General features: G+C 43.6%; 2 protein-coding genes across 2 annotated transcripts in view; one reads left to right on the forward strand and one right to left on the reverse strand.

Moving 5' to 3' along the window:
- Nucleotides 1–396: 396 nt before the first annotated feature.
- On the reverse strand, nucleotides 397–5,004 carry LOC119379261 (dihydropteridine reductase). Its single transcript, XM_037648512.2, has 5 exons — nucleotides 4,594–5,004; nucleotides 4,013–4,202; nucleotides 1,444–1,584; nucleotides 905–1,097; nucleotides 397–677 (listed from the first exon to the last, which is right to left on the reverse strand). Exons 1-5 carry the CDS (start codon nucleotides 4,678–4,680, stop codon nucleotides 581–583), a joined length of 708 nt encoding a protein of 235 aa, XP_037504440.1. The 5' UTR covers nucleotides 4,681–5,004; the 3' UTR covers nucleotides 397–580.
- Nucleotides 5,005–5,249: 245 nt separating this feature from the next.
- LOC119379260 (phospholipase DDHD2-like) overlaps nucleotides 5,250–18,014 on the forward strand; it is a 46,345-nt gene continuing 33,580 nt past the window's right edge. The window contains 3 exon segments of the mRNA XM_037648511.2: nucleotides 5,250–5,562; nucleotides 7,953–8,252; nucleotides 14,106–15,634. Of these exon segments, the coding sequence (XP_037504439.1) occupies nucleotides 5,424–5,562; nucleotides 7,953–8,252; nucleotides 14,106–15,634 (1,968 nt within the window). The 5' untranslated portion in view covers nucleotides 5,250–5,423.

Raw genomic sequence — 18,014 nt, forward strand, 5'->3', positions numbered from 1 at the left:
TGTGATTCATGCATGCAACTTCATTGTTCAAAACTCATCCTTAATGGTGCCCCCCCCCCCCCCCGCCTTTGTTTTTACTAAACAGTGCAATGCAGGGCTAGGTGAAGCAGCTTGCACCATTTAGTTTACTGCCTTATCAATCCAGCTTTCATTCCATGTAGCTTAGTAGAAGTGGCAAGATGCTTAGAGAATCTCGAACAGAGGTAGTAGCCCTTGCCTAGAACGATGTGATTCTGTGAATAAAGATGTCTGGTATTTCACAATGTGAAATTCATGGTGCTGGTTAATCATCATGTTTGATGTGGTTACAGCGTGCATGCTTGGCTTTTGTGTGCATTTATTTTTCTTTTCTAAGTGACACAGGTTAGCTACTAAGAAATACTACATCAGACAGTATAAGGAGCAATCAATATTTAATTTTTGCATACACTGTAGTAAAAGACATAAGTAGACGACCGTTCTTTTGCATACCAGAAGCACACGTCAAAGAACATACGTGAAATGCACGGAGAACATCTGGAGAGTTTGAGATTTCATTAATGATAGGTCCCACTGCTGGCCGATTGGCACAATAGCTGAATTAGGCAGAAACATTGGTTTTGCCCCCTTCAGTTACCAACTTCATCAAGCTTCCGTTGACTGGTCTCTCTTGACCAGTAGTCCATTTGAAGAACAACCTGTGCAGAAACAAGGTAGAAAGATGTTTTCAACTGTAGTGAAATAGCTCAGTTTAAAATCCGTAGTGGTTATGGATTGGTAAACAATCACATTTATTTCAATAAACATTAATGTTGTAAATAATAACCAGATTGTAATTGTCTACAAGTAACAGTTTCCTGGGCATAAATTATAAATTTGAGGCATCTGAAGATATTTGAAGTTAGTATAATGTTCAGGCACTTACTCGGCCACAAAGTTGAGGGGAGTCCAAGAGGAGAAGTCTGCTTTAGGCATGAACTTTCGGTTCATTGGGGTGTCCAGCGTTACGGGAAGTATGGCCACTACAGTGGCCCCTTGTGGCAGCCCACTTTTGTTACCAGCCAGGCTCTGCACGAGGTGGTGCACGGCCGCCTTTGCCATGCCGTAACCAATCATGCCTGAAAAAGGAAATAATGTCACAAGCTCATTCAAGCCTTTTCATAGCCGATGAGCCTTTACATCAAAAACCTACACCTGCAGTATGACAGGCGATTTAGTGGAGGGCACTGGAGCCATTTTATTGTGCATCAAAATATGAGTAGAAAACAATTTGCACTTGCTGCCAACATTTCAATGCAGTGCTGCCCATCTGGGGATTGACACTGCAACCCCCTAAAACTGGATTAAATGAAATCAAAAATAGCATCGTTAATAAAATGAACTAGTAGAGAACTTGTAAGCAATATATTTCCAATGGAATCGTGCACACTGATTTATAAAGAGAAAACGAAGGTCTCTACGAACCAGGTGTGGGCTCAAGCGCAGCCTTGGCTCCAGTCAGTGCAAGCAGACCACCATCCTTCAAGTGCTTTGATGCAAGGCTGGAGGCAATCACTGATGTCCAAACGCTGGACTTCCAAAGAGAATCACAGTTCTTCACATAGTCTAATAAAATATAAAGAAAAGCGGCTTCAGAGGCAATGCGAGTAGGATAACAATAAGATTATGATAAGAGCATGGCCTTCATTCTGAATTTCCTGGCATTTACAATGCCTTCACAATAAAAATTTGTCAGTTTTGCTGGCAGTGCAAGACTGAACCATATGCCGACAAATCCAGGGGCATGATAACAAGTGTAAAAGTATTCCGGTCTGTTTTTATTCCATATCTGGCGATAGCAATCCATGAGTGGTCAAACTCTTCCGAGCCATGCCCACTGTGCTTGTTTCTTCACAGAACGCAACAAAAGCTGCGAAAGTGCCCCACTGCATTAATATGCCAAAGAAAAACTTTTCTCAGAACAGCTGAGAGTGCCCTGTTCCAAATGGAACAGAATATGGCTGCTCACCGATTCTTCTAGCACAGGGGCACTTGCTGGCTATTCCACTTTTCTAGTTTGCTCAGCATAATGTAGCATAATCGCTGCCTTCCCATAATTTTGACATTGTGGGTTTTTCTGGTTTCTGGTCACTGCTTGATATACAGGCAAAATGAGTATGCCCTGAAGATTTTTTTACCAATCGAACCAATCGGGGAGGCCTAATGGTGAATTCTGAATAACAACAAAACTGGACAGGTCATGACTCATGGTCATTAACCGGCACAGTTCACGACTTCTGGGGTGTGACACTAAAGGATTACAGGAAAGAAGATTACCTTTAAGGGCTCGTTTTTCGTTGTTACACACAATATGAATGAGAACTAACGGACAGTAATGCCACGGAAAGTATAGGGGATGTTATTTGTAGTAATTAGGATATAAACCTCAAGAAAGTAAAGTGGACGAAAAGATAACGTGCCGCCAACAGGGACCGAGCCTGCGACCTTCGAATAACGTGTCTGATGCTCTACCACTGAGCTACGGCGGCGGTCATCCTCCCGTCCACTTTATGTGGTATATATGTGCATATAAACCTATAGGAGTGTTAGCGCCGATTGCAGCCATGGCGGCGAGTGTGGAACCCCATGAAACATACAGATGTGGTTTCATGTTTTTGATGGCACCTTGGCAGAGACGATGACGACCTGTGTTGTGATTGCAAGAGAGCTTGTGCTGTTCCTAACGTTGTAGCACACTTTCAACAGTTATTCCTAATTAAATCTAATTACACGGAACTGTATGGAAAGGCTTTAAATGCAAGGATACCTTTCACAAGACAATTTACTGCTGGATGCTGTATGGTCTGGCTGACCTATCAAGCATGTGCCCGAATCAAGGTGGCAGAAAAGTTACGCTGCCTTGAATATATTAAAATGATAGTGGTCCATTTGTGTCAAGCGGGGCTGCTCGGTGGATAGCCACCTATTCAAATGACAGACAAGAGGCTGCTGCTGCACCTGGCGGTGCTAGGGGTGGGCCAATGGACCATTGTGCAAGTACATATGTGTATTTAGTACATATGTGTACTACATCTAAGATGTACACCTCATTAGTATTCAAGCTGGCAAAACTAGAACAATTGCTCTACTTCACAAGGGAAATGTTCACTATACGACGTCTAATCATGGTGTCAATAAACACCATAATGATTTTCCGAAATAGGCACTAAACATCAGCTTATGAGGTCTTGACTACTAATGAGGTGTTCACCTTACATGTGGACGACCCTGTACAACAATTAAGGATATATAGTGTCAGGCTCTCTGATAAACAATACACACTTATCCATATCGCAACTCGTCTCCTTAACTTTCATCATGATATTCATCACAAACTGTCACAATATAATATAATCATGACATTTGTTTCATCAGGGCCGTACCCAGGAATTTTTTTCGTTGGGTGTTTGTGTGTAGAACGGCTAACTTTGGCAACTGGTGATTGCTGTGAAGGCGTGCAAGTATTTAATATCACCCGAAAAGTTAAAGCATGAAAAAATTTCAGGGGGTGTCAGAAAACCCCCTCAACCTCCCTTAGTTACAGCCCTGTGTTTCATAGTTGCAAGCCAGAGAATAGCTGCTCCATAATCTCGGCTGGGAGAGCAGATAGGCCTTTATGGGATGTTTTAGGTTTTGCGAATTTTTTAAAACAAAATACAGCAAAGAAAAAAAAAGGTTCCTGAAGATCGACCAGGCATACTGAAAGGCCGTTTTAGAGTATCTTAACACTGAAGTAAATACACGCTCGCTGCAGTGCACGCCGAAAAAAGGAAAAAAAAAAAGTCATTGAGCTAGTTACTGCAAAGCCACTTTTACACAACTTGCCAACGTGGCCACAGTCCATGCCAAAGAAAAGTTGCATTACGCGTCCAAAAACGATCCACAACGCGTTATTGAAAGCTTTCTCTCCTTTTTTTAAAGCTAGTTGCATAATAAAAGATCGATCAGGGCCATGTACAAAAAAAAAAAAATCTGAGCAGCGCAAAAAACTTGCCAGCGGAAGCTGCGTTTCCCCCGGCCCATCCGCCGGCGACACAGATGAGCGCATCGATCTTGTCATCCTTGAGCACCTTGGCGACTCCCTGGAGCACCAGTTCGTGCTGGTTGGTCCACGCTTCGCAAGACTGGACCACCACATTGGCGTCGGCCTCTTCGTTCGGAAAGTGATCCACGGACGCAACCCACTGCACAGAAAGCATCATACCACACATCATAATTACAATCACACCACAACGATTGAAAAATAAAGTTAATAAACATGCAAACCAAAAGGGAATGAAAGGAAGCCAGGTCCAGAATGTGGAAGGCGCGCTAAAAAATACATGACGCAATAATTTAACTACTCGCTCCGGATGCCTCGGAAAACACCTGTTGCGTGCACGCAGAAACTTTGTAAAAGTGGGCGCTGAATCGGCCAATGAAATTTAAATTTGTTTGCGAGGTCGCTAAAAGCGGAAACACAATCCCTTCAAAAAGTGATACGAGTATAAGGCCTTGAAATGTCTAGACGTCTCGCTGATAAAAGACCAACCGCAGAAAAGAGTTATAGCGGTAAGGAGAACATGCACTGCTCACCCACTGTTTCTGCCTAAAAAAAGAAACAATCGCGCTTCCGAGCGCGCCTTTTCCTCCGTAGACGACGACTCGACCTGCCGTTGCCATCGTTTCTTCAGGAATGTAGAGATAATTACTCGGTGGTCAGGATGAGGAAGGACGAGTCTCTAAGCTACCCGCAGGGATGCCTTGGAGCGACTGACGGACTCTCGACAGCACTCCGTCGTGGGGACAGCGATTACGACGATTGCCGCGATCGCTGCGACCCCAGCTGTGTCCCGCTATCAGCAGCTATCAGTCCGTAAGATGCGCAACTGCCTCCCAAAGGTTATTACACTGTTACCATTACACCTGCAGTAACAATAAATGTATACTTCGGACCCAATCTCCGAATGCTAAAAACGAACACCGCTGGAAGATGGGCAGTTTCGTTGTCATGGCAATTGTGACAAGAATAAACGTGGAACAAGGCGCAGCCGCAGCGCCATAAAAAAAAAGAAAGAAAAAGAATGTGCCCAAACTGAATCGTACAAAAAAGACACTAAAAAGACCACATCCCACAAATATTTTAGTAGATGCAACTCTTGCATTGTTAAGCAAATAATCGGAGTGCACTGTGCCTGAAACGGAGAAATGCAGACAGGAGTTTGGCCACATTGGAAAGTAAAGCACAAAGAAAAGAAAGGTGTACACGATGCATTGGGGGTTTCAGCTGCTACGGTAGCGTATCTTATGTGTGTGGTTGTCACAGCATATTTTTTTGTGATAGCTATCGACACCCAGTTGCCGTGACGGACGCTCCACTCTTCTCGTTTTCCTCCTAGATCGATGTTTTGCAAACACTTGTCCAGATGGCTGGCCTAGGAAGAAACGATTCAAAGAAACTGACTTCACTGTTACTACAGCCACCGAACTCAAGCTTCTCGTGGAATGACGTGCCCAGTGGAAATATTCTCATGCCAGTGACTCAAATGGAACCTGGAACAGAAGGTTAGCTCCCACATGTTAGGATGAAGTGAACCTGTGATGGTCTAACGTTGTTGTATCTCACAGATGTTGGGGAAACAACTTGCAGTTTTACTTTCTCGGCGTTACGTTGATATCAACGCATTGGACAGCATTTTGACATACTGCATTCCAACTCAAGCGCGAAGACCGCACACAACTTTTGCAGAAAATGTGGCAAATTCGTGCCGCCGTACCATTTTGACTTGATACAACTTTCCCCCCAACCTTTGCTCGCACAGACAGAAATCAGTATTGTGCTGAGAACGGCTCTGTTGGTTTTCTGGTTTCTTTACATTTAAAAGAGCTAAAGTGCCAAGAGCTTCAAGCATAGCATGTTTGATTTCAGAGCCGCATAGATAAACATTCATCCGCACACGTTTGACATTGTCGATTACTTTTTATGAGGGCTAGAGTAGGCCAGCAGAACAGTTTCAGTTTGACATGAGGAGCGCTATTTTTCAGCCCGATGGCGAGACAGCAGGACAACACAGGGTGTCATCCCATTTTGGCGCTGTAAAAGTGGAACTTTGTGAAACAAAACCGCCCAACACCCCATTTTTCGTATTACAAATACTCTACTACAGAGCCCTTGCATCTACAGGAAAGCTGTCTGCGTTGAAGTAACGTACCTGACGTGTTAAAGCATGGAAGCTTTTGGAATTAATAATCTGTTTATTGATTTCAAATTTCTGTAGAGCTGTCAGGTTGTTAAATATTATGCACACATTTTAATTTGGTTCACTTGGCCTGCGTAATTAGTAGATATACCATTCTTCTCAGCTATTTGTGGAAAAGCTATACTGTACATATGTGAAAGATCTGCTAGGCTATCAAACAGGCTTTCATGCTAGTGCGCTGTGCTTCGGTTTTGTTGCCAACTGTTTTGTTGAAGCTAGTGAAGACTGTAAATGCTCCTCATCACCGACAGTTCATGTTCCTCTGCCATAGGTCGGCAAACTCACTCATGAGTCGACTCACTCAGACTCGGATCGATCTGTGAGTCTGAGTCTCAGTGAGTCAGGCTGAGTAATATTTTCATGAGACTGAGTCCGAGTGAGTCCTGTTGACAAAAATATCACTGAGTCTGAGTCCAAATGAGAAAAATTTTGGTGAGTCTGAGTCCGAGTGAGCCCTAAGGGCAAAATATATTTCATGAGTGAGTCTGAGTGAGCTCCACATTTTGTTGCCGACCTATGATTCTATCTACTCAATTTTAGCATTACTATCAGCTTTATGATGACTCACGTGTATACTCACGTCTACTCACACATACTTCAAAGCACTAGCGTTCATACGCCATCTCAATATTATTGATGAGAGGCGTGAGTTACGGAGGGGGGTGAGGGGAGGGATGTTTGCCCTCCCTCTAGCAAAATATTTCATGGGAAGTTCTTGATAAAATATCCCCTGTGAGTCATATCTTTCGATAAAAATGCCCTTACAGCATTGTAACGATTGATAACTCATATTTGAAGGTATGAGATCAAACGTGCAAAGTAGAACACCATTTATATGAGATATTGATGTTAAAGCGCATTGACACTATTGTCGAAAAAGTCAATTATATGCTAATGGGCTCATGAGTCGACTCACTCAGACTCAGATCGAGCCGTGAGGCTGAGTCTGAGTGAGTCCGAGCGAGCAATATTTTGGTGAGTGTGAGTCCGAGTGAGTCCGGTTGAGAAAAATTTCGATGAGTCTGAGTCCGAGTGAGTCTGAATAAGGAAAAGTTTGGTGAATCTGAGTCGAAGTGAGTCCTAAAGGCAAAATATATTTCATGAGTGAGTCTGAGTGAGCTACACATTTTTTGCTGACCTATGTTCTCCGCACAAGGACATGTTTTTTGCAAACATAAGGCTCCAACCCCCAAGGTAAACGCTAGCAGTGCCATGTGTATTTCTCCAGTGCAGCTGTAGTAGCACGGATTAATCTGCTGTTAGTACCGGAATTCTACCAGTGGATATTTTATGAACAGTGCATAATTGGAGACAGCCCACATAGAAATGCATTAGCATAGATGAATACCTGTCCTCATCATTCGTTTTTCTTGTATCTCCAGATATGTTCTATTCGTAAAATAAACTTAACCAGTTGACCCAAATTCAGACTCATTTCTACAAGTGGCCCAGCTGTAGATGGGACATGTTACTACTCTCTTGCTGTCTCTGTTTCCCTTGACAAATGTGCAGATATAGTTGCAAAATAAAAGTGCATGGTGCTCGTTGTTCTGCAGGCGAGTTGTTTACATCATTTATATTGTGCCAATTAAACGTTAGGCAAGATAAGAGTGTTACTGTCCCCCTTGGTGAACTTTGTTTTGGACTGAAGGCGCTAGCTCTCACCTGCTGAGGTGTTGTCACTTTCTTTTGCAGATTGTGCAGATGCAGATACTTTCCTGGGTCAAGAGCCGAATAAGGCACAGCAGTTTCCCACAGCATCTGAAAAGGGGGGGGCCAGTGCGGCTGACTCTTTGCCATCAGGACCATTCTCACAGCTGCAGCAGCCCCTGCGACCACCACCAGCTCAGATGCAGGCACCACCACTGGCACAGTTTGCTGGTGCACCACCAGTGGCTCCAGCAGAGAACATTTCAGCAGTGCCTGACACAACCTTCCAGATGTCACAGCCAATGCCAGATCAAACAAGTCCTGCTCTCGCACCTCCTCCCATGGGTGAGTTGACAGATCCCTGTACAAAAAGCCCATCCTGCATATTGTATGTCATTTCAGAAGGCTGCAACAGCAATGAACTACATAATCACTTAAAGGGCCTGTAAACAACCCCATGGTCCAAAATGTGTGATGAAGCGATAACTGTGCACTTGTACGATGTGAATATGCTGCCGCAAGAATTTTACAAATAAGTGCAGTAATAAGGAAGTTGCAAGATATAGAACAACCCGCTTCAGCTGGTCTCGATTTCTCGCTCGGCCTTCCCACCCTTCTCAGCATGGGTGTGTGCAGGAGGGGGGCAGGGGGGGGCGGCCGCCCTCCCCTAATGATCAATAGGGGGGTGGGGGCAAGTATGCCCCACACCTTTACTCAGTCTGACCTGTCCCGTCATTCGACACAGGTTTTTGATGATAATGGCGGCTGAGAACATCGGATATTGCATCCAAGAACTGCTTACTTCCCACCATTACCCTCGGAAAGTGGGTGACCAAAGGCAGGCCATTGTCAAAAACACATCATTGCTTCATTTTCATGTTTGTATTCATTGCGAAGCTTATTTTCTTTTGAACTCGAACAAACGGGGGGGGGGTCTACGATGATACTTGGCCCCCTCTAATGGAGAACCCTGCGCATACCTATGCTTCTTGGCAGCCAAGAGGGGTAGACGTAGCCCGCTGTCGTGACTACGCCCACTTCGGCGACGTAACACGACGTCAGTGATTATGTCATGGGCATGCAGCCAACGACCGAGCAAGGCTTCCTCCATATGTCGCTCGTGTCAGCGCGGCGTGGGGAAGAAGCACGGTAAATGTGCGGCCAAAACTGCATCACCGCACAGCCAAGGTGCCTTTTCGTAGTGCAGAGGACTAATCGATGAAGTTGGTCTTACGTAAAGTGGCCCATGGGCAAGATTACGTCACTGTGTACGAGGAGAATTGGACAGGCACTGTAGAGGGGTGCGGGAATTGTTTTTTGAAATGGAGCGTCTGCACTGTGAAATTCGCAGGATGGGATCGCTGCAGCCTTCTACATGAATTAGCAAGCTTGTTTGGGAGGTGTAAAAAAAGTCACAGTTTCGCCGCAACGGCGAAGCAGTGGATGCGATAGCAACAAATTGGAATGTAACGCGAAGAACGGAAAGCAGCTCAAAATTTCCACTGCGTTGCTCAAGCGCAAAGGACGCACGAAAAGAACACACGCAGGGCGAGCGCGAACTATCAAGTGTCACAGTTGTTATTTATTTCCGTTTGAACAGCGTGCTCAGTTCACAAAGGCGGCCGCTGCAGCGAGTGAAGTGACCTTCGTGCGCTCTGTAACTTCAGCGCAGACATCGCGGTGAAAGCACAAGACGTACAACCCCCCCTCCCCCCTCCACGAGATAAGCGCGCACACAGGCGACCATGCCCTGTAGGGCAAAGTGCACGGAGGCGCCCGCGCGCGAGGCTACGAGCGGGGTGATGACCTTTAGAGCACACCCCTCGTGCACTTCGCGCCATCTCGCTGGTGAGCATGAAAGCACGCTGAAGTAAGTGGTGTATATAAATAGCTCGCCGTTAGCATGCTGAAAGACTGTACTCTTCGTGGGCTAGCCGTCTAACGCCGCGCGCTGCGGTGAGCTCGCCCGTTCGATTCCGCGCGTCGGAAAGTATTTCTGAATTATTTTTCTTTGTGGCTTTTATATATATATGTACACATATACATATACGGGACATGACAGCGACGCCGACGGCAAAAACCAGCGGAGAGTGTCTATATAATTGCTATCGCAATAAAAAAAAGTCAGAGCCTGTTTACTGGCCCTGTAAATTAGAAATAATTGAACCTGGAATGTAGTTGGTGCTAAGTGTGAAGTTGCTGCCCTGACGAAGACAAATCCTCTCGTCGTAACATTGGCTCCAGAGATGATCTCTGTTCAATGATTTCTCACCACTTCCATCTTCCCCTGAACTTCTCCCTTTTTTTTTTGGATAATCATTCAAAGGAACACGACATCCGAACGTAGCACGTAAAGCTCCTGAATCCTTCACCCCCCCACAGAAAAAAAAGAAAATAAAAATGTGCAGAAATTGGCAACTGCAAAAAATGTTTTCCTATGGTGTCAAGATTCTTTGGGGCTAACTTATTTGGCTTGTACTGTTAGTTCATCGTAAAGACAACATTGGAATCAACAGTAGAAACAACTGTATGAGAAACAATGTCATAATGAGACACAATTACCTTAAAGATTATTATTTGCACAATGGCAGATAATGAGTTGGCACCTTCTGGCTTTGCAAAAATATATTCCATCGGAGGCTTGTGCTTTCACAGACATATTGCACGAAGCATACAGAAATTTGTATCCTTTCCAGAAACACTCTGTCTCCTGCATCTGAGCTCGTTCGTGTGTAGAGTTCACTTGTGCGCCTTCCCTCATTTCTTCTCCTTTCCTATTTCTCTCCCCTTTCTGCTCTCCAAGTGTTCAGCCTGTACAAGTCATCAGCATCCATTTATGTGGTTGATTTATTGATCCTTGCAATGCCTGCCCATGTAACCTAATGGGTAAAACACTCCACTGTTTAGTGCAGAGTCCGTGGTTTGAAACACTGCCAAATTACACCCCTTTTTTTGGTGTCTGGGAAGGTTCACACGCAGTCAAGGTTCACATACTTGCATTTTCGATGGAGGTGAAAATGCTAGAGGCCCGTGTACTTAGATTTAGGTGTGTACGATCATGTGCAAGCCAAATGTCTGCATTTTAAAAGGTGCACGTTAAGAACCCCATGTGGTCAAAATTTCCGGAGCCCTCCACTACGGCATCTGTCATAATCATATCATGGTTTTGGGACGTTAAACCCCAACAATTATTATATTAAGGTTCACATACTCGGAAATAAATGGTGCTGCAGGTTTTTTGTAGTCATAACCATGGCACTCGGCATAGATGGTGTTAAGTGTACAGAAGTTTGTGCAGTTGCATGTAGTAAATTACATCACATACTCGGGCATAGTAGCACTAGAGGTTTTCAGCATACGAAAGAACAATATGAAAATGAAACAAAAAGCATGAAATGGCATTAAATGAAACTCTGGGTACCTAGTCAAATAATACTGTGCATAAAAAAAAAACTTATTGATGCACCCCAGTGTTTCTTGTTTGTTGCCACAGTTGACTGCAGCAACTTTTGGCATCCTATGGTGCCAAAAAAAAAAAAGAGAGAAAGTCAAATGTCTCACTTTCCAGCAAGATTTAGCTGAATGGAACAAGGAGCCACGAATACTAACATTACGCACAGAGAAAAAAAATCCCAGCCGCGGTGGCTGCATTTCTATGGAGCTAAAATGCTAGGGGTCCATTTGCTTAGATTAATGTGCATGTTAAATAGCTACAGGTAGTCGAAGTTTCCGGAGCCCTCCACTACAGCGTCTGTCATAATCATATTGTGGTTGTGGTACATGAAACACCAACAATTATTATTGCACAGAGAAAAGACATCTTATGCTGTGGTGAAGTGTTCTTGTATTCAGATTTGTTTGTACCCAATTTTACTCGTTTGACGTTCATTAGGAGTTATTGATTTTTCATTAGCTCTGACCTGTGTGAGCAAATACAACTGTCAAGGTTGCCGAGGTACATGGAGTGTTCTATGCACATTTTCTGCATGTGTTTGCTGCAATTAAATGGACACTAAAGGGCAACACTTTGCTTTAGTCTGATTCTTAGTTTAGCCAGACAAATATTTTTTACAATAAGTTTGCATTGATGTAGCAGAGAGATATCAGTTTAAGAGGAAGAAATTAAGGGCACGATCCTTAGTTTTAAGGTTGTTGCCAAGTTACCTAACTAGTTTGTTAGCACCACATCACATTTATTGAAGTATTTTATATACTTTGTTTTTTTTTTTTTTGTTAAGAAAAATGTTCAAACCTCACCAGTTCGAATTTTTATTGTCTCTGGTATGCAGTGTAATACTGATTTATTAATGAATACTGCTAAGTAATCAAAAGCAAGTGCTATTCTAATTAATTATGTGATGAGCTACTTCCAGCCTGCCTTTCAGCTTTCTTTTCTTTTTCGGCCTACTAAGTCTCGCTTATGGTAATGCTGTCATTTCTGCTATTCCAAAAGTGTAATTTGTCAATCAAGCTTAACTTGACATGCCTCATTAGTGTCCATTTAAACACTGCTGAGGATTTGAATCCGTCAACAGCACAAGGACATAAGTGAATAAGTTACTGGCCTGTGGAAAATAGTAGTTCAGAGAAGCAAGGAAGCTTCCCTCAGTTCACTTGCAGCCTAATTGCAAGGTGCATGGTTATATTAGCTGTTGCTGCTTTTTAATGACACCTCTAAGCACAGGGAATCAAGTGCCAACTGCTGCTTGTACAGCCGCCCATTTTTTAAACCTGAACGCGCGAGCGTTGACCGCCGAGTTGATAAGCACTGTACAACGGAGCGCAGCAACAAAATGAACGAGAATATGCGCATGCACGCTATGAGCAGTCCTTGTGCAGCTGTCTTCTGCTAGGCTTTACTGGGAACCGGACACCACCCCCGGTTCTTTTGAGCACCGCTATCATCCTTTTTTTTTTCTATCATATTTTTTGTTTTCTTTTCTGCTGCTGCCATCAAGCTATAAAGAAATGGTAAAGTGGTAGTGCTTGAGATGGATGGGATGTGATTACACGCGCTGATTATGCTATGTGCGTATCAGCATTTTTACAGTGGCACTCTTAAGCTTTTCGTTCTGCTGTGTGGAATCTACAAGAAACTATCATCAGCGACCAGTGCGCTCTCTGGCTCTCTTCGTTTTCTTCTTCATTGTCTTAGTCTGTCTTGATGCTTAGTCAAGCCAAGCTATGCTAAGATCATGCTAATTAAGCCAAGCCATGTCATAAACGCACTAATTAGGATTGTGGTAATTTAGATATTGATAATTAAGATGTTGCTAATTATGAGAATATACTTAGGACCTTAGTAAGTCCTACCTAATTAGCTAGGATCCTGGTTATTAAAATTATGCTAATTAAGATTTTTCTAATTAGGACCATGCTATTGAGAACTTTTAAGGACAAGCGAATTATGACCATACTAGTTAGGGTCATGTTAATGAGAACCTTGCTAATAAGCACGGCATAATTATCAGTCTTACATAACACAACCCTAATTAGCTAATTATTACTTAGGGAGCTCTTAAACTAATTGATTAATGCCATAATTAGTATGTTCCTAACTAGTACTGGTTTAATTATCAGGATCTTAATTAGCAAGGTCTTAATTAACACCCCCTTAGCAAAGCCATAATTACAATGTCCATGATTAGTATGGTCTTAATAAGCTTGATCTTCGCATAGCCTGACTTAATTGGTTTGGCTAAGCATGAAGACTAAGACCATGAAGAGGACAAAAGAGAGCCAGAGCGCGCGCCGTCCTCTGACAATTAGAGTTTCTTGTCGACTCCGCACGTCATAACGAAAAGCTTAACAGCTCCGCTTTAAAAATGCTGATGCGCATGTAGTATAATTAGCGGGTGTAATCACATACCATCCATCTGAAGCACGACCACTTGAGCTATTCTTTATAACTTGATGGCAGTGTTCAGACAAGAAAAAAAGAATGACCATAGCGCGGTGCTCAAAAGAAGCGGGGCTGATGTCTGGTTCCCGGAAAAGCCTAGCAGACGACAGCTGTGCAGGACTGCTTATAGCGCACATGCACGTATTCTCGTTCATTTTGCCGCTGCGCTCCGTTGTACGGCGCTTATCAACGCGGTGGTTGATGCTCGCGCGTTCAGGCTAGAAAAATGGGCGGCTGTACATTGCTGTGCACGTTCTTGCACATGAATTGTTCTCACAATTCAATATGATTTGCAGGTCCACCCATGAACTTCCACCGCCAGAGCCCCTTGACCCATGCTTCTTTCCTGCGTCAGACAGCCCACTCCTCGCACACAATGGCACCAGGGCCAGGCATTGGTGCAACCCTGCCAGTTGGCCAGTCTCAAGAGGCACTTTCATATCAGGGACCTAGCCAGAATGGTCCACCACCGCACAACTTCTATGCTTCGTCGTCCCAGGCTGATGCTTTCTCACACGGCCCTTCTTTCACTGCTACTACTCCTGCTTCCTTTGAGCAGCCACAGCATACATACATGCCTGACCATGCCCAGCTGCCTGTGTCTCCACCAGATGCTACTTATGTTCCTGTGAGGCCTCACTGGTTTTACAATAAGGAGATTGAGAACAAAGTTGTATGGATACCTTTCTCTCTATTAGACTCAACCAACCTGGAGGAAGCATCTGCTAGGTTGGCTTTTGGCAGTGAAGTTGTGGTGACCACCGATGGTGGAAGGTATGATGTGGATGTCGGTGCTCGGTTGCGTCGCCCAGTGTACTGGGATGAAACACCCAGCCAGGTGCGGCGTTGCACCTGGTTTTACAAGCTGGAAGGCCAGAACCGCTTTGTTCCCTACGAAGAGCCTGTGGCCTTTATATTAGAAGACCATTACCGAAAGGCTATGGCCTCGGGATGTTGGCACCAAAAATTGGAACTGCCTGGGAACCAGACAGTCGTCATGCACAATTCCAGTGTAATGGTGCACTTTCTGCCTTCAAGCCACCCAGACGAGTGGGGAAATGTTAGTGAAGGTCAGACACGGCCTCGGGTTGTAAAGAGAGGCATTGAAGATGTTGACACTATTGAGGAAGGCGAGCCCAGCCATATTGATCACCTGGTCTTTGTAGTGCATGGTGTGGGTTCCGTGTGTGATTTTCGCTTTCGCTCGGTTGAAGAGTGCCTTGATGATATTCGGCACATATCTCTTGGGCTCATCAAGAGTCACTTTAGTCTACCCTCTCAGGAGGGTAATATTGGGCGCATTGAGTTCCTGCCAGTCTCATGGCACTCAACATTGCACAGCGATGCCACAGGCATTGATAGTGCCCTCAAGCACATCACTCTCAGGAGTATCCCGAAGCTGCGTCACTTTACTAATGACACACTTCTTGACATCCTTTTCTACACTAGCCCTGTGTACTGCCAAACCATTGTTGATACTGTGGGCTCAGAGATTAACAGGTTGCACAGCAAGTTCATGGAACGCAACCCTGGTTTCAAAGGCACTATTGCACTAGCAGGCCACAGCCTCGGATCCCTCATTTTATACGACATTTTGTCCCATCAGAGTGACACAAGCTCCCAGTCAAGTTCCACAGATGTCTTTGTTGATTCTCCTAAGGCTGAGCTAACACCATCACCCACATCTACTCACACATCTGAAGAGGTATCAGACCTCCTGCAAAATGCTGACAAGGATGTCTCTGTAGAATCTGTATTTCAAGAACTCATGCTTGGTGACTACATTGCCAAGATTCACGAGGAGAAGATTGACATAGAAACCCTGGTAAGTTTCCCGCATAGAGTTGAAAAAGTGCAGCCAGGTGCCCCATAATTTGTAGTTGATGTCTGCTGTGCAATAGCGAAAGCTCTGCAGGCAAGCTTTAAGCTTTGCATAACCACTATTCCGCATCAGCATATTAAAGGGCCCTACACCACGTTTGACAGCTGCAGTGACTAGACCGTATAGCGATGGTCATGTATGAAAAGTATTGGACTAACGTGCGCCAATGGCTTACGTTTTTGACAGTGCGTTTGATAGTGCATGATGGGTGAAACCATCAATGACTGCAATCGAAGTACACTAAATGTTTGTTTTTTGCACTTAGACAAAGAAGAGGAAAAGGGGGGGGGGGGTAGTGTCAGCTGAAATTTTTTTTTTGCTGCTAGAATTTGCGACTTTTAAAAATTTTGTTTCTGGAAATTTAGTGCCCTTCCCAGCATTTCGTGACTTGTTTACATGTGTACATTGTTTCATCATGCTGTCTGAGTTAAAATTTTTTCTTCAATACTTATGGGACATGCAACTTGTAATTGAGAAAATTCTGTGTCAATACTACAGTCAACAATTTGCAGGTCTAATTTTTTAATCCACTCAATTATTAAAACCTAATAGCAGCACCGCCACTGACTCCATAGAACCAATTAATAATTGAAGCTGAAATTTGCTTCCCTGTGACATTATTTGACAAATAAAAACTTAATGAGCATATTTCCCTTTGCTGGGCAGATCATTCTATCTGCGACTGTTGAGTGTAGCGCCTGTTCATTGCATCACTAGAGAAGAAAGTGTGTAATTTCTTAAATTTAATGTGAGCATCTTGATTAAGAAAATTTGTGTATTTTTCTGCATAATTTAGCAGTACAACCAAACCTCATCGTAACTAATTATTAGTTATGATTTAACTATGAAATTTTGTGGGTCATGCTTTATTTCAATGGGCATTATTCTATTTTATATAGCACAATCAGAAGAACAAGAAGAGTTGTAGCAAAGCAAATTTTTGCTTTATGTATATGCTTCAAAATATATATTGTAACAAAAAATGTCAACACAGTGGAATGCAATGACAGACTTGGTAGTGCATATTCATAAGAACATTTTTAGCGTGAAATGACAACACAAGCACCATAGCTTGTCTCTTTTTCTGTGTTGCCATGTTGCGCTAAAAAAGTTATCCCTTGAAATAAAATCATCAACTGACTTTTTGGACAGACAGTTTTTTGAGCCTGTATAATTATTCAAACATTCTGCTGTGCTACCTCCTAATCTAAGCACCAGTGCATAACGATACCCAAAATTTTGGACGCTGCAAAGTGTTTTGGGTATGAACCGCACAAGCAATTCCGCCGGCATGGTAGCCACAAATGAAACTGCTGCCATATTGGCTGCCATGAAACCACAGCTTCAGTTGCAGGCTCCAACCAAAGCTGCGCTGGTTAGGCTTTGTAGCCTGTGCAGTGCCAGCAGCAGATTGGCTGGTAACCAGAGTTCTTCAATAATACGAGTGTTGAAACTCCCGATAGGCTCCATGTACCAAATTCAGACACACCACTGACCTAAATGACTGAGGTCTACTGATTGTAGCGCCACCTGTATGCAGAAAAATAAGTTAATGAATGGCATTTTTGTGTGTTGCATTGCACAAACCCACAAGCGATGCTGTATTGATGAAGCGAGCAGTGTGTTTACATTTGTGGCTTAAATTTTGCATATGACACTGCAGCCATAGAGCTCTTTGATATCTTTTAAAAGTACTTCTCTTAATTCTTGCTGTGGCAACTCGCACAATGACAGCAAAGACTGCAGTGATTGTGGCAATGCAGTGTGTTTTCTATCATCACTTTCAGGTGGCATGTCAATTTGCTATCCTCCACAAATTTGTCCATGGGCATGCCCGGGTTTTCGAACAGAGTTTCACAACTGTTATGATTGAAGAACTCTGGCTGGGTGACGAAACTAACAGGCTGTCGTGAGAAGCCTATTATCAGTAATGTTTGCATTCATAGATCTCTGTTGGGTATCAAGTGTGACATCAGAAGCATGGGCTAGACTGATGGCAAAAGTAGTGGAGTGCGGATTCATGTGCGGTCCTTTGTCCAAAAAGCTAGTCAATAACATGCACATTTTGGCCGGCAGCTTGGCTTGATGTATTACAACCAGCAAGGCAATATGCCAATAACACTTTATAAAACTAATCGCACGGTTACATATTAACGATAGTGCAGTGTGCATATATGTAATTTATTGTTTTCATGCCTTGTATTGGCACAGCAAGATGCCAATTGGCCATCAGAATATGTAGACTATTTGCTGGCTCCTTGGAGGCATCTTGCTTGCATTTGTTTTGCATGAACTTGATTGCATTTTTTTTCTCGATATATGC

Source organism: Rhipicephalus sanguineus, chromosome 1, assembly GCF_013339695.2.
Source record: "Rhipicephalus sanguineus isolate Rsan-2018 chromosome 1, BIME_Rsan_1.4, whole genome shotgun sequence".
NCBI classification, from domain to species: Eukaryota; Metazoa; Arthropoda; class Arachnida; order Ixodida; family Ixodidae; genus Rhipicephalus; species Rhipicephalus sanguineus.

Excerpts from the sequence above, each read along its gene's own strand:
- LOC119379261 (XM_037648512.2), bottom strand. The coding sequence starts at position 4,680 with ATGGCAACGGCAGGTCGAGTCGTCGTCTACGGAGGAAAAGGCGCGCTC. Across the intron at positions 4,203-4,593 it reads TTTTTAGGCAGAAACAGTGG|TGGGTTGCGTCCGTGGATCA; the intron begins GTGAGCAGTGCA and ends CTTTCTGTGCAG. Across the intron at positions 678-904 it reads CCCCTCAACTTTGTGGCCGA|GTTGTTCTTCAAATGGACTA; the intron begins GTAAGTGCCTGA and ends GTTTCTGCACAG.